The sequence below is a fragment of the Camellia sinensis genome, chromosome 12 (genome assembly GCF_055761805.1).
Source record: "Camellia sinensis isolate YWXY chromosome 12, ASM5576180v1, whole genome shotgun sequence".
Taxonomy (NCBI): domain Eukaryota; kingdom Viridiplantae; phylum Streptophyta; class Magnoliopsida; order Ericales; family Theaceae; genus Camellia; species Camellia sinensis.
Window position 1 is genome coordinate 36,588,103 of NC_138972.1, and position 17,188 is coordinate 36,605,290.

At 39.9% G+C, this 17,188-nt stretch overlaps 1 protein-coding gene across 1 annotated transcript; it reads left to right on the top strand.

The window, feature by feature from the left end:
- The first annotated feature begins 16,230 nt into the window (after positions 1-16,230).
- LOC145803501 (uncharacterized) lies at positions 16,231-16,806 on the top strand. The gene has a single exon (XM_082896785.1). The coding sequence runs from the start codon at positions 16,231-16,233 to the stop codon at positions 16,804-16,806; it is 576 nt and encodes a 191-aa protein (XP_082752911.1).
- The last annotated feature ends 382 nt before the right edge of the window (positions 16,807-17,188 follow it).

Below are 17,188 nucleotides of genomic sequence, written 5' to 3' on the forward strand. Positions count from 1 at the left end.
GTTGGCATTCTGCGCTCGAGCTGTCATTCTTGGGCTCGAACGATGGTCCTTTGTCTGTAAAACTTATGAGAGTTTTTATTCTTTGCTCGAGCGGTAAACTTCTTCGCTCGAACAGTCTCACTTATTATGTCTGGTCGCTCGAGCAGCACTTCTTGCGCTTGAGCGGTTTGCGTGGATATTAGTCCGTAAAGTCACCTTTTTGGCTCACTTTTTCATATTTCTCTCTCTAAACTTTCTATAAACCCTAAATCTAGAGCCTCTCTCTAAAACTCACATACTCTCTACAAATACACCTAAATCCATTGATTTCTTTGCTCATGTCCATTTGATAAAAAGGTAGAACACTCCGTGAGCTTTCTTTTGATCGGAGTAAAGTTGGGTTTCGGCATTATTGAAGTTTCTCCATTCCTTCCCTTGTCTTCTAAGCTTGAGGTAGGGATTCTCCGCACTTTCTTATGATTTTTAACTTAGTTATTTGTTATTTCTAAACAATATAATGATTTGGGTAATTTTTGGACAAATTTAGGGTTTTGGGTTAAAACTCAAAGGAGGAGTTTTCAAATGGATTCTTGAAAATAGTTGTGGAATGGATATGAGCTTGAATTATGATAAAATGGTTGGTTTTGATACTCGGAATCGAGTTCGGAAGAAAAGAGAGTTTTGCCCTAAATATATATATAGGAATTGATGTTAGAAATGTGAAATTGGATTGATATTGATGAGGATGATAGAGTTGGGTATATTTTACCACTAACATCTTGGAATTTGTGAAGTTTATCTTTATGGAAATTATTTATCTATTTAGAGATATTTGTTTTGAGCTATCGGTGGAGAATATCTATAATCTTTGTAGAAAATGCATGAGAATTAGGAGAATTGCAACTATTTTCTCATCCATTGCATTGAGCATTGTTGCATATTTAACACATTTGAAAATGTTGTTGTTTTGAGAAAAGGAGTTAATACCTTGGTAAATCTAGGTAGAAGTGTAGTTGTGATATTAAGTCGGCATGTGTGCCCTTGGTGAAAGACTAGAAACTCGCACAGTTAGGTGTTGAGCCTTCCGGTTAATACCGATAAAAATGGCAAATTGGTAGTGCTTGTAGCCTACTTGCAAACACGTCCTAGAGAGTCACAATATTGTATTCATTGTCCTATTTTTTTATTTTATTTTATTGTAAATGAAATGATATCATGATTTGAGATATAAACTTAGTATTGCACGGTTTTGGTATGAGAAATGAAAATGTTTTGGCACGAGCATTACATATGCATTTACCTTATATCTTTGTTAAGATTCATAAACTGTGTTGTAGTATCTTTACCGGGTTTTGGCTCACCTTATGTAGGAAACCATTTCAAGTGCTGATGATATGCCTCCGTCAAGGTAATAACTTGGGAGGACTTGATGCAAGAGTTTCATTTTTGTTTACTTGTTGTAATTATTTTGTACAAGCCCAGGGCTTTATCTGTCTTGAGTTTAAAACTCACTTTTGTTGTAACCAAGCATTGTCTTGGAAAGTTGTAAGCCTTTAGGGCATTGCTTATTTGTTTTAACTTTTATTTCATATCTTTAACTTGTAACACATGCTATAGATTCAAGGTTAGGACTTGTGAATGTATAACTGTATGTGCTACCTTTTCTATCACGGAATTATATGAAATGGAAGGATACTTATTTCAAAATATTATAGTTATACATTGTTGTTAGTTATTAATATTATAGATGGTTTATTTTTTTCAATTTTGGGGCGTTACATACTCAACTTTCGAGGAGGAGCACAAGAGGCACTTTCGTATTGTTCTATAACTTCTTCGGGAACATCGTTTGTACGTGAAATTTGAAAAATGAGTTTTTGCTCTTAGAAGTGAAGTTTTTGGGTTATGTAGTTTCTGGGCATGGGGTCACAGTTGACTCTTCCAAAATGGAGGCAATACAAAATTGGAATCAACCTAAAAATGCCTTCGAAATTCGTAGTTTCCTAGGTCTAGCTGGTTATTACCATCGCTTTGTAAGGAATTTCTTTTCTATAGCATCACCTTTAACTAGATTGACTCGTAAGGGGGTGAAATTCGTTTGGAGTGAAGCTTGTGAGAGATTTTTTCAGGAATTGAAGCTTAGCTGGACTATAGCTCCTATTCTCATTATACCAGAATGTGGTTTGGGGTATATGGTGTATGGCAATGCTTCTAAGGAAGAGTTCGGGTGCATTTTGATGCAAGAGGACAAGGTAGTGGCATACGATTCTCCACAACTAAAAACTCATGAGAGAAATTATCCAACTCACGACCTAGAACTTGCCACCGTCATTTTTGCCTTGAAACTTTGGAGACATTTTATGTATGTGAAAAATCTGAAGTATTCTCTGATCATAAGAGTCTTAAGTATGTATTTTCCTAAAAAGATTTGAATTTCCATCAACAGAGATGGATGGAATTCATAGAGGATTAGAAATTTGAGTTACACTGCCCACCTGGACAGGCTAACATAGTAGTCGATGCCTTGAGTAGAAAATCCATAAGTTCTTTGGCTAGTCTTGCAGTGAGGGAATGGAAGATGATGGGGGACATTAGTGAGTTTGTCTTGCAACTTCGCGAGTCCATGGAGCAGGCTACCTTGTTCACGCTTTGCATAACCTACACTTGTCATGCAAGTAGTGGAAGCACAAAAGGGCGACTCGGAAGTGGAGATTATCCGAGAGAGAATCTCCAAGGGAATAGAAGAAAAAGGTTTGAACATTTACGTCGATTCGAGTGTTCGTTATCTTAACTGGTTGTTTATACCTGGGCCTTTTAGAGACGAACTCCTATGAGAATTCCACTCTTTTCAACTCACAGTACATCTAAGTGGCACAAAAATGTACCATGACCTTAGTTGTCAGTTTTGGTGGAGGGGTATGAAGAAGGATGTAGCCTCATTTGTGTCTAAGTGTCTAATTTGTCAACAAGTCAAGGCCGAACATCAAAAACTTGCCGGATTATTATAGCCTTTACTTATTGCCAAGTGGAAATGGGAGCATGTCAACATGGACTTTGTCACTGATCTTCCTAGAACGCAAAGGGGTAATAATGCAATATGGGTGATTATAGATCGGCTCACTAAGTTAGCCCATTTTCTTGCCATAAGTGTGGGGGATTCTGTTGAATATTTAACTGAACTTTACATCCATGAAATTATTCGACTCCATAGATTCTAATGAGCATAGTTTCTGATAGAAATCCTCGCTTCACTACTCGTTTGTGGCAGAGTCTTCAGAGTGCCTTAGGTACTCAACTGAACTTTAGTACTGCCTACCACTCTTAGATTGATGGACAATTCGAGTGCACCATTCAAAATTTAGAAGACATGTTGAGAGCTTGTGTGTTAGACTTCAAAGGATCTTAGGAGAAACATTTACCTTTAGTCGAGTTTGCTTATAACAATAGCTATTAGGCTAGCATTGAGATGGCACCTTTCGAAGCTCTTTACAGATGTCCTTGTAGATCACTGGTTTGTTGGGCTAAGGTAAGGGGATTAACTTATGCTTGTGGCCGAGTTGGTTCACGAGGCCACTCAGAAGCTGGCTCTTACCTTTAGTCGAGTTTGCTTATAATAATAGCTATTAGGCTAGCATTGAGATGGCACCTTTCGAAGCTCTTTACAGATGTCCTTGTAGATCACTGGTTTGTTGGGGTTAAGGTAAGGGGGTTAACCTATGCTTGTGGCCGAGTTGGTTCGCGAGACCACTAAGAAGCTGTCTCTCATTCAGAAGAGATTAGTTACAACCCAAAGCCGACAAAAAAGTTAAGCCAATTAGAGGCGAAGACTGCTGTCCTTTGAGGGAGGAGATCATGTATTTATGAAAATCTTGCCAAAGAAAGGATAGGTGAGGTTTGGTTGAAGTGGGAAATTATCTCCTCGATTTATCGGTCCTTTTGACATCATAGAACAGATAGGAGAAGTTGTGTATCACCTTGCTTTACCACCATAACTTTCTAGAGTGCATAATGTGTTCCATGTGTCAATGCTTCGTAAGTATGAGCTCGATCTTTCCCATGTGTTAGATTGGACGGATATTGAGATTGATGAGGATGTGCCATATGAGGAGAGACCAGTTGAAGTCTTAAATACTCGGGAACAAGTATTAAGGGGTAAGACCATTCTATTGGTTAAAGTGTTGTGGCGCTATCACAGCGTTGAGGAAGCAACTTAGAAGTGTGACGTCGGGGTCAGTGAGAAATACCCAGATTTATTTCAAAATATGTAATGTTTACACTTGGATTGCTGATAAACCCATTTTTGATTGCCCTTAAGACTTGGGCGCCTCAGATTGATCACTTGATGATGAAAGTTATGCTGTACAAATGTTCGATTTCTTCAGCAAAAAGTGCTCCAAATCCCATCCTTACACCCAATTTTTGACCAAAACTATTTTAGACCTTAAAACCCTCTCTTTCAAAATATTTTTGAAAATGTTTCTACAATGTTTTGAGGCTCGCATTTCGTTAAAAATTGCATTTTTTGGTAAACTGAGTAAGGACAAAGTGGAGATAAATGGAAGAGAGGTAAACTCTTTGAAAAATCTTCAAAACATTTTTATTTATAGGTTTGGAGTTGAAGAAAATAGGAAGGGAGGGAAGAAAACTAGTTGGGGGATAAGTTAGGCATCAATCTGTTAGGACAAAACTGAGCAACCTTTACTAAAATAGGCATATCTCTTTACACACTTATAATTTAGATGTGAAGCTACCTTCATTGGAAAGTAGACTTCTGGGGCTTCAATTTAGACTCAAGAATCACCTAAAACCGAGTTCGGATGAAGGAGATATGTCAATTTGAAGTCGGGCCTAGAAATAGATTTTTGTGGCTGACCACAAATAGTGGCCTGCTGGCCAATAGTGAAACTTTTGCCCGTTTTGTCCCACTAATGTGTCTTGCCGTCCACCAGTAGTGGCCTGATGGCCACAAGTGTCAAAAACCATTTTTTTTGCAGATATTTATACCAGTTGTTCCCACATTGCTCCATCTGTCTCTATATAGATATTTTCGATTGAAGCTCATATATTTCTATACATAGAGGACCTTCTCTCTTGGTTTTGAGGTTAGAAAAATTTTGGGAGCAAAAATATATTCTCTCTCTATAATTCTCTCTCTCTCTCTCTCTCTCTCTCTCTCTCTCTCTTTTTCTCTCTTGCAACTTGCATAGTCTTTGCCCAAACACTCTAAGCCAAACCCAGAGAGCTTTTTGCTTAGATGATTTGAGCTTGAATTTGAGCTCTTGAAGAACTTGAGAGTATGAAATTGGTGGTTTGTGACTCAAGGGTTCATTCCTCTTCAAGAGCAGGACAATCTAGTCATCAGTGGCCGACAGTTCATCATCAGTGGATGGTAGGCCATTTGTCGGCTACCTGTGCAAAATCTAGCAATGTACTTTTGAAGCAGAACAAAATTGGTCTAGAGGCAGAAAGCAGTACAAGTGTTCTCCTATGCAACAGAGGCATTTGGTAGCAGAAACAATGGCTTTTTCGAGTGGAAACCACATTCATGCATGAGCCCGCCACCGATCCTCGGGATTCATGTTGTAATAATATTAGTGTTGTGCTTAAAGTAGTGGCTTTGTAATTAATTAGTTAGAATAGTCAATTCGTCTCGTGTTGAAATCATTTTAATTAGTTAGATTAGTTAATTAATTAGTTCATTTGTTGTAATAATTAGTTAATTAGTTCAGCTAAATTTTTCATTCGGGTTTGTAATAGTTAATTAATTAGTTTAGATTTAATTAGTTAGCTAGTTAGTTCAGGACTCTCCTTCATGAGGGCGCAAATGTTGTAATAACGTGTATGTCTTCCAACCCCACGTCTTTCTCTTTTATTTTACCAGCTTATGATGGTTAGTTTAGAAGCGTCACATTTCATTCATCCACTTGTATTGCATGCATCTGGGCTTCGTTCATCATTCTAACAATGCATTGTCGTTTAAATATTTCATTGAATACGTGTTTAAAATACATGCTATCAAATTGACTCACATGACATAATTAGTAGCCGAGCCTATTAGTTGCATTATTACATGTGTTGCATTAGTCATGTTGTATTAGTTAGGGGCATTTTTGTTTTCTAACTCTTTTGTTTCTTTTGGCTTGCCTTGGAATATGAGGTGAGCATTTTTGTGCTTTAGTATATCGCGTGCGTGTGATTGTTGCCATGTCTAGCATGCCTGCCATGAGATTAAATGCTTAAGTGATAAATTGCCTGAATGCCTGTGGATGAAGGCTAATTACTTGAATTGGAATAATTTGAGTAATGTTCATATGCGATCACTTTTTCAAGTGGTGCATATTCGAAACAATTTTCAAAACAAACATGAAATCAAGTGTTCCAATTTTTGCAAATCAGTCTATACTTGTGTGCGCATCATATAGTAAGCTAGCCTAATAAATCGGAACAAGAGCATATAATGTAGATAAGAATCATATCATGATTAGCAGAGGCTGATCTTTGATCAGGCGAGAGGGGGTGCTCAATTCATGACCTTCCCCTCTCATACTTAAGTTCCCGAGCTGAGACAATCTTGGTGATGACGGATATGTGGCCTTTGGCACTAGTCATGGGTTTCCTAAATTTCCCAAAAATATTTAGGTGATGACTCTATATCTGGCAAAGCAGTCAATTTTTGACAATTTGATTCAAAATTGATTTTCCAAAAGATTTGTCAGATTTGGACTCTTTGATGTTTATCTATTTCATATTGCACTTGTGAGATCAGATTCAGAACCGCTGGAGTCCGATATTGTAGGGCTTCTTTGTCTTCCGAAAGGGGGCATGAAAAGTCGAGCTACAGTTTCTGGCGACTCCGCTGGGGAATTTAGAGAACTTGACTCAAACTTCATGATATGAAATTTTATCTACATTTATATGTTTCTTTGCGTTTCATTTGCATTGGTGCACTTAAGTCACTGTGTTTGCCATCTGCTATTCCTAGATGGTTTGCCGGAGGCTTGCCCAAAAGCTTGCCCAAAGGCTGACCAGTCCTGGGCTCTGCCATGATGGGAACACAACCCTTGGATATGGACTACCGCTGTACCGTTTGATCCTCCTTTCACTTCTCGGTGTTAGGTGTGAGAGGTATATTAGGTAATCTTGCTGAGATACCCTTTTTGACCATTTGGCCTAGTTGCATATAGTAAAACTTTAGTGACTGTTCCAAATTAGGACATGATACTCTCCTGTATGTAGGATGATGTGATACCACTTGTTTGAGTAATAAAGCTGTAGACCACTCCAAAACTAGGACAGGGAAATCCTAAACCTCTCATAGGGGTGTTTTGAATGCTTTTGTGCAAAATGTGAATTCTTTGGAAATGTGTGATGCAATCTTGGGAGAGTCTTAATCTTGAGGCGATTCCTTTCAAACTTCAGGATCATATCAGAATCAGATTTGGGTCGAAATCCTGGGGTTTGTGTTTGATATGGGTGAATTTTCAGTAAAACTAGAACCAGGGCCAAACTTGTATCTTGCTTTGTTTTGACCATCATACCCGGTATCTCGATCTAATAGCGCATTTGTTTTTAATGCCAAGTTTGTCTGAGCCAGAGAAGAAGCAGTACCCAACTCAACAAAGGCCCAATCCAATCTAACCCATAAAGCCTTAATCTATCACAGTCCATCCAATTTTAGAAAAAACCCACCCAGCAAAGGCCCAGTCCAACTGATCCGCAAAAGGCCAACTCAGAAAAATCCATCCATTGCCAAAAGAGCCATTTTAAAAAGCCCAATCCAGTCAAACCCGTCTAGACTAATCCAGTTCAGATACATCAAGTATAACCGGGTCCAAATCCTTGTTAGTCAGCTCTCAGCTTACACCCATCCATTTCACCGATTGCCAACTCAGCAGACCCATGATGGCTTAGAGTCCAAAAGAAGTTATGGCCATGATAGCAGCGTTAAACTAGGGAATTTCCATTCAAGATGAGACCAATGCTGAAATGCAACTCCCATCTGGGGCATCTACCACACATCCAGTCTCGGGCCCCCTGCCGAACTTTGATCCACTTTCGCCAACTGAATATTTGCAAGGTTCGGATCCTAGAGAAGGGTTTGCTCAAGCTTGAGTTTTTAGACCCTTGGTACAGCCTAATGAGGGGCTTTATCCTCTTGATATTAATGATCTTGACCCAACATTGTTAAAACTTGCTGACCTTGAGAAGCAATTCAAAAAGGCTCAGGGACTTAACTCCATTCCCAACATTGAGGATGAGTACACCAAGGTTGTTGTAGGGCTCCCAGATAGATTCAAAATGCCACACATTGACTATTTCAACGGGCCTAGAGATCCTATGGTACATATCCAGTTTTTCTTGGATGTCTTGAAACTGATGGGTTCGACTAAGCCTTAGAAACTCTGTCTATATAGAAGAACCCTGTCGGGTATAACAGCCACTTGGTACGCCAAGTTGGAGGATACAGTGAAGCAGAACTAGGAAGAGTTGGCTGAGGCGTTTGTCAATTAGTACTCTTACAATACCCAACTTGAAATGACCATTCAAGAGCTTGAAACAACCCACCAGAATCCTGGAGAACCTTCTGTGGAATTTGTTGCAAGGTGGAGAGCAAAGGCCGCACAAATGACAGATCGACCTTCTAAGAGGGACCAAGTGCGAATAGTGGTGCAGAACCATGAGCTTGATATGTTGTAAAAATTGATAGTCTCTTCACTGTTCACTTTCTAAAATTTGCATGAATTAGGGGTTCAGATTGAGAGTGCATTCAACAAAAGGATTATCCCAAGAACAAGCGAACCAACAAGTAAGGTGTTTTCCAGGAATACTAATGCTAGTAGTAGCACTATTTCCAAACCCATTGAAATCAATACAGTCGTCACTGCTGACCCTTTGCCAAATCCAACCCACAAATAGCCAGCCCAACCTGAGCTCATGGCAGAACTTTTACCCCCCTCTATATGAGCCTAACCAGTGAACTAAAATCTTGATGGAAAGAGGGTATCTCAAACCCCTCGATCCCCAACCTCTTCCTGAGCCATTCCATGCTAGACATAACCCCACCAAGTACTATGCATACCATCAACAGCGCGGTCATGGCACCGATCATTGCTGCCGCTTTCGTCATGAGGTTCAGAATCTCATCGACAACTAGATAATAGCTCCACCTCAAGACCCCAATGTTACCATCAACCCACTTCCCATCCATAACCAAGTATTTCCACCTCACCTTAACTTCATCCATACACTACTTACTACATTCAGTCCCAACATATACATCACCTCGACCCATTTACCCAAGCCTGAGGTGTTCATTCTAGAAAGCACTGATTTGTGCATGATGGATGTACCTAATCCGGTTCAAGTATGCCAAGAGCGTCAAAAGACTGAACCCACTACTGCTGAGATGTTAGAAATGATTGAAAACCTTCAAGAAACGGTGGCAAATTTAACATTTGGGGTTTCGATCCCGTCAAAAAGCTCCCCAATCTTAGGGTGAGCTGCTGTTGAAAAGGGCCAACCCAAAGCTATCTCAAGTCTGGGTGATGACAGATCAACAACAAATGGGTCTTGCTTCGATATAGCCACTCAATCCCTTGGCCATGCTGAAGCAAGTGGCAAGAACAAGGCCGAGACAAGTATTGATCCCTATGTACATCTCCGGTGGGCTATTAAGACGTTGAAGGTCAAAGGGTTGAACAAACAACAAGTGCTCGCAGTTGTTGCAAAGACTATGGATAACACTTTTGTCGCTCAGGATGAGAGCATTTTGAATCAGGGGGCAAACAATGAAAAGGGACGCTTTACTAGAAACGCTCATCCCGATTCCAGTCCCAAGCCCATGAATACCCGGCCAACATCTGCTGATCCATTTGCCAATTTTTCTAAACCTAATGTTTCTTCCTCCAAAAAATGAACCTTCACCCAACTCCATATAAGCCTAACCTGTGCATTGAAGGTACTAATGGAGGAATGGTATCTCAAACCGCTCAATCCTCGACCTCTCTCCAATCCTCTCCCACCTAGACATGACCATACCTAATATTGCACATTCCATCAGCCGTACGGTCATCATACTGATCGTTACTTTCGCATTCGCCATGAAATTCAAGACTTGATTGACAATAATGTCATCACCCCACCTGAAAATCCCAAAGCTGTCAATAATCCTCTCCCTAACTGCAATAGATAGCCACTCTATAACATAAAATCCATACACAGCTTGCCACCGACCAACCATTATCCTAGCCAACACAACATACCTGCCAATGAGCCCAAACCCATTGTGTTCATTCTTGAATCTTCTGATTCCGATTTGAGCAAAAGGAATACAATCTCTGAAGAGATGGAAAGTTCACTCGATCTTGGTGAGTTCAAGCTTGATGAAGCAGTAATGCCAGCACTGGTGGTTGGAATGATGAATCTCAGTCTTAGCTAGGGTAATTGTCGAAAGCACTTGGAAAAGACCTTCTGAACTAAGGGCATGGTGTGGAGAAGCAATTGTTTTGGTCAAGAAGACGCGTGGGATTCAATTTGTGAGACTAGATTTGAAAGTAGGAAATCAATCCTTCTGGGTGTGGATGTGTATTGCTGAATTGAAGGCAGGTCTGGACCTTCCCGTGGGCTACTTAAAGTTGTTTTTGAATTCTACAGATGGACTTGGAGAGTGAAAACCCCTTTTTTTCAAGGGTACTAATTTTGTTTTAAGTTGTGTCGTGTAAATGGTTATTGAGAGTTTTGTTTTCTGTCTTTTCTTACGTTGTTGCGTCAGTTGAGTCTTTTCCTTTGAGTCACTCTCGTGTACCCTCAGGTCTTCATCTTTATAAGGAAGTGGGAGTCAAGTTTGCTGATCATTTTATGGTAGCTATAGTGATGCATGCGTGACCTTTTACAAATAGAAAAAGGCTTTGAATTTGTTTTTGAAATTGCTTTTTTGAATGAGATTCTCTTAATAAGCTCAAGTGTTGAGAAGGATCCCCCGAATAGTTTGAGTGACTTCTGACTTATCAGTGCAAAATCATTCATGCTTTCAAAAATTTTAAGCTGTTTCTTATGCAAAACTTATTCAAAATTGTGCGTGGTATCCTACATTGTCTTGGGGATTCTCTTTGCCATTAGGCGATCATTGTTGCAAGTACAAGGCGGCTTTCAGACTTCACAAATGATAAAATTTCTCCTCTAGTGTTTTCATTATTTCAAAGAGAAAAGGATAAAAGACACTAAAAAGAAAGAGAAAGAAAGGAAAAAATAAGAAAAGAATAAAAAAAAGAAAAAAGAAAAAAGAAACAAAAACATAATGAAGAAAAGAAAAAAGAAAAAAAAAGAAAAGAAAGAAAAGGGAAAAGAAGTCAATCATCAAGCTAGGGGTGCCCATTAGAATGAAATCCAATCAATTATGAGAAAGGGAACTTCTGCCTGAATTCGAGGAAGCCAATGCAAGAAGGTACCACATTATAAGAAGAACCAACTTTGAAAATGGAGCGAAAGAAAAGAAGAAGGCATGCATAAAAGAATGGAGAATCAAGCTCAAATCAAGGTGAAGCCAGTTCCAGTGTTAGGGCAAGGATAACTATTGATCAAATTCACCACAAGTGTTGTAACGCTATCCTTGAGAGGCTCGCTAGGCCGAAAACTGAAATGGGTGACCTAGGCAAAAGGTAGAGCATGAAAAATGAGAAATGAAAAAAAATATATATATACATATATAGCTCACAGGGTTAAAAACCCCAAAGGGGCGGCTTTGGCAAAAGTTAGAGCACGAAAGGAGAATGTCAACACCTGAGTGAACCTCAGCCATGAACTACATTGACCTGATTCCCATTCTTGGGATACATAGGTAACTTTATCCTGAAGTTCGGTCTCAACCATATCCATCTTGTTCGTATCAACCCAATCACCTTGCCCAATTCACGTCATCAGCTTCGTATCAATCCATGAGCTACATCGACTGCTGCGTATATCATATACTTGCATTGGATAAGAATGAACTAGCTTCAATCAACAATTGGAGAAATTTTCAACTTGAACTTATTAGTAGAATCTCTAACTTGAGCAAAAAAAGGGAATCAAAATTGAATTTTAAAGGGAACATAAGTAATACTAGGGGCATTATGAATGATCAGTTACCTTGAGTCTTTTTTTGCTTTTGGGTCGGTTGTGTCGTGCCTGGTGTTTGTCTCAATCTGCACTCTTCATCGAGTCACCATAACGTGTATGTCGCTCAAAAACACTCTTCATCGAGTCACCATAGTGTGTCTGCCGCTCAAAATTCAACAGAGTGGCATGATCAAAATTCCATACACAAGTGTGCGCTCCAAACTCGAAAACAAGTCCATGTGTGGAATTCATAAACGAGCTGAGAGTGCCCATACAAGGGGCATCGCATTCATGATCATTACAAAGTGTATATGAAGAATCTGTCTCTGCTTCGGGGGGGACTGAAGTAAGTTCTCAATATGTCAGAAGAGATGAGTCTGATTGGTTGGCAATTATTCTAGGATCTGATGATCCCCATCGCACGTGCCTGCATAATGTTGAAAAAGGTGGCCAGTGACTGGACACTAGGGGCAATTTTTAGTGCATTTGATTGGGCCATCCATTGAACAAGGGGCATGAACCCAACCTGCGGCCAATGACTGGACACTAGGGGCAATTTTCAGTGTGCCTGATTGGGTCATCATTTGAACAAAGGGCATGAACCCAACCTTTTTCTCAACTCATTTAGAGCCATTTGTTGGGCACTTTCCTCTGGATTAGGGTGAGCTCACCCCTATGATGATCCTAATATGATTAAGCTTTCGAAAGTTATCTCTGACCAGTTCAAAGCTCTCTTGGGATTGCCAAATTCCCTTTGATTAATACATATGTTTTGGATTATGCATGTATGCTCATATACTCTGGTTGCTTTGAACTACATGGTTGGTTGCTCTTATTCTTGACTTTGTTTTGCACTTAATAGAGTTTTGTCGAGTTGCCTCCCTTCGTATTACATTTCAATAAGTTGTGGCAAGATGCCCTACACTCATTTCATAAGGTACATGACGCATTGCTCTTAGTACTGCTCATTTCCCTCCACATACCATGCATCTTTCAGTTTGTATCGCACTGTTTTGTGCACCTTGCATCGCACTGTTTTGTGCATTCATACATTCATCTTACATCGCACTGTTTTGTGCACCCTGTATCGTATTGTCCTGTGCATTTTGTATCGCACTATCTTGTGTATTCCACCCTGTATCGCACTGTCCTGTGCACTTTCTGTAACAACCCGACCCTCATATATGCTTGTGATACATGTTCGTCCTTTATTCTGTGCTGTTAAATGACTAAGATGAAGTTGTACAAGAGAATAAGTTCAAGTAACTATGTTGTAATGCCTTGTGGAATGAATTGTATCTGTTAGGAAAGAAATGTATCTGTTACTACTCGAACGATAAAGTAGAAATTGAGGGCCTTAGCGGCTTAATAAGTCAAAATTGATCATATATTTGGAACCAGCATAATTTTTAGGTAATATTAAGCACTTCTGTGAAATTTCAATTTTCGGATGTGTAAACGATAGATTTTCGTCTTATTCTCTCCTTATGGAAATATATAGATGTGATCTTGGTCATTTGACAAACAAAAGAACTCATAACTCTAGACTTGAGAAGTGAAGGGATAGAGAAAGAAGGTCCTCAAGAAGGTTGAGATTTGGGCTTAAGGTATGTAAATGTTTGTCTAATTTCCATCCACAACCCTTCTTGTCATAATTTATGTGAAGATGTTTCTATAATCTTGTTCCTAAGAGTTGGAATTGTAGTGATGTGAGTATGAGAAGTAGTAAATTAGCAAGATGATCTTGCCTTGCATGTTTTGACTCAATTTGAAGTATCTATGAGAAACTTTACTCTATTTCTTCAATTGACTTGTTTGAATTCAAGTATGTGGCATGATTTTATGTTTATGAGTTGAGATGTGAGAACAAGTAGGAACCTTGTGAATGGGAGTGAAGTTAAGTTGTGGATTCATGATTTGATTTTTATTCAAATGAAATATGTAATTTGATCCTTGTTCACATGTATTCATATGCTTTGAGCTTATATATTGGTAATTTAAAGCTGGATTTTGAAGCCCTAAACATGTCTACTAGGGGAAGAAATTATGCAGAAATTTCAGACTTTTGGTGCAGAATCGTTGCACGTGCGGGAACCTCAGCCGCACGTGCGGGAGTCACTGCCGCACGTGCGGGAAAATGGCAAAAATTTTGGACTTCAACACTGCAAAAAAGGCACGTGCGGGGCCTCAATGCCGCACGTGCGGGAGGTGTGCCGCACGTGCGGGAAGTGTGCCGCACGTACGGGAGATCCTAGCCGCACGTGCGGCTCAAGCCAGAAAAGTTGGGATGCTCCGTTTTGTGTGTTGGGTCCTCTAATGTTGTCAAAACCTACAATTTATATTGTTTGAATGTTCGTTAATTCAATCAAAGTAAGTGAACCGAATGTTGATTTAACAAGGATAAAAGGGACTAATGTGATTTTTCATGTGTGTAGGAAACGCCTCAAAAGGAAGTGCACCGACACAACACAGTGAGTGATAGTACTTCAATGTATCTCTACTCAGTATTTATGTTTATTGACGTTGTGACCCTTGTTGAAAGTTTTATCATATTATGTATTGACGTTATATCTTGTCGTTACAAACTTCACTATCAAACTTGTGTTGGTATGAAATGATATATTTGCTATAAGTGATTCAATACGAAATTGTGGAAACATTGAAAAGGGTTGTGAAGTTGTACACATCTTATGTGGAAGCTTGTGACTAGTGGAATGTATCAAGGCAATTGTGAATTTGTGAACCAATGTGGCTTAGAGCCATTTGTGAACCAATGTGGCTTAGAGCCATTTGTGAGTCAATGTGGCTACGAGCCTAATGTGAAACTACGTGACCAAGGGTCATTTGTGAATTGTGAACCAATGTGGCCAAGGGCCCTTTGTGAATGATGAATTTATGAGGCCAAGGACCGATGTGTGAAATATGAACTTATACTATTGTAAGCTTGTGAATCAAAAAGAACCAAATGTCTATGTGATGAATTGTAAATTATGAACCCAAGGACTCTTTTCTGAATGTGTGAAGTTCTTAGGCCAGGGGCCACATTATGACAATTATAAACCGATTATGTTGTTCCAACAAGCCGTACAGAGACAGACTAATTACATGATTTCAGCATTAAATATGTTTACAAGCATACTAGTACTATTGTTCACTGAGCTTGGCTCACCCTATGTTATGTCTGTTTCTGTAGGTAATCAACCAGGAGGTCGATCTTAGCTCGGCATCGTCATACTTTTGTCAGCCTAGGCACAGCCAAGCTTGGGGTCGGGACCCTACTTTTGTGGAGTTGTTAGATGATGGCTCACACTTTTGTTATTGGCTTAAGTTGTTATGTACTTAATGATTTTGTTATATACCCCACCTCGGGGTTGGTTTTGTATATGCCTGTAAATAACTAACTCTTAAATGTATTTTGGCTTTTGATGTACTTGTCCTGTGAAATGTTTTTGATCCTAGCATGACTTAGTAGCTCAATGGATGTCATATTTTCTGGTTTTTATCAATTATGTTTTACAGCTTTCGGGCAGGCCCCTCTATGGAACCAGGTTAAGTGTCCTTTTCTGTTTAGGTCATGCCCAAACTTTTAGGGGCAAGTTAGGGGCGTGACAAGTGGTATCAGAGCACGAGTTGCTATCCCACACACAGATCCATTGAGCCTTAGGATATCTAGAAAAGACTTAAGCATCATGCATGGCATCCTAAAAATATATGAAAGATCGATGGCAACGTAGAATGTACTCTGCTAACGCTGACAATTTGAACTTTGTTTGCCAGATATAATTGAATGTTATATAGGTTATGGTGAGAACAAGGGTGGAAGATTCGGACGAGGCTACCTCGGCACGGTTGGACTGAATGGAAAGAATGATTATGGACATGGCGGAGACCCTAAGGCAACAACGGCAACAACCGCCACCACCACCAGTACCTCCACCTGCAGTACAAGATGTTCATGTTGAGGACCGAACCATCACACTCACAAAGGAGTTTTAAAAGATGAAACCACCGTCATTTAAGGGGGGGATAGAACCTATGAAAGCTGAAGCATGGGTGCTGGGAATAGAGAAATTGTTCGAAGTATTTCCATGTACTGAAGCCCAGAAAGTGTAACTTGCCGCCTTTACTCTTGAAGATAAGGTGCGAAGATCGTGGATGCTTACAAGAACAGTGCATCGGGACTTAACATGGGGTAGATTTCTGGAGCTGTTCTATGATAAGTATTTTCCTCAAAGCATGCGAGATAAGAAGGTGACGGAATTTGAGACTCTTAGACAAGGAAATAAGACTGTTGCAGAATATGAGGCCCAACTTGCTGAATTAGCTCGGTTTGCCCCTCATATGGTAGATACAGACTATAAGAAGGCACGAAAATTTGAAGGGGGATTACGGGGTGCCATTTTGGACCGGGTCAATATGCTAAAATTACCCACATATGTTGAGGTGCTAGAAAGGGGTGTTATCGCAGAAGGAAACCTTGCGGCCCAGAATCGGATTTCTGAGTGGAAAGGGAAGAGACAAAACAACCAATGGTCAAAGAGATCCGTTACTCCACCCGCTAAGAAGCACAATTCAGGGAACTTCAACACCACTACTACGACTCAAAATTCCACTCCGGTGTGTCCAGACTGTGGAAGGCAACATCGAGGAACTTGTCACTGGAACACTGGAGCATGTTTTAAATGTGGGAAAACGGGACATTTGGTAAGGGATTGCCCACAATTGGTTTAACAAAAAGGCAATAGACCCGCCACAAGTTCGGCGGGGTCTACACTAACCCCCAATGCGAAGGCGGCTGCCAAACCGAGTAATAACAAAGACACTGCAAGACAAGGTAGGGTGTTCGCTTTGATTCCAGGTGATGTACAAAATACAGCAACAGTGGTGTCAGGTACATTTACTATTTGTGGTCAATCTGCGCATGTATTGTTTGATTCTGGCTCCACTCACTCTTTTGTGTCGAAATTCTTCGCTCCTAATTTAGATAAAATTGAAGAAAACTTATCTTGCATGTTGTGTGTGTCCTTCCCCTTGGGAGAGTCTATGATTTGTACTACTATATACTTAGCTTGTGAACTTCAACTTGGGGATATTTGGGTGTATGCTAATTTAG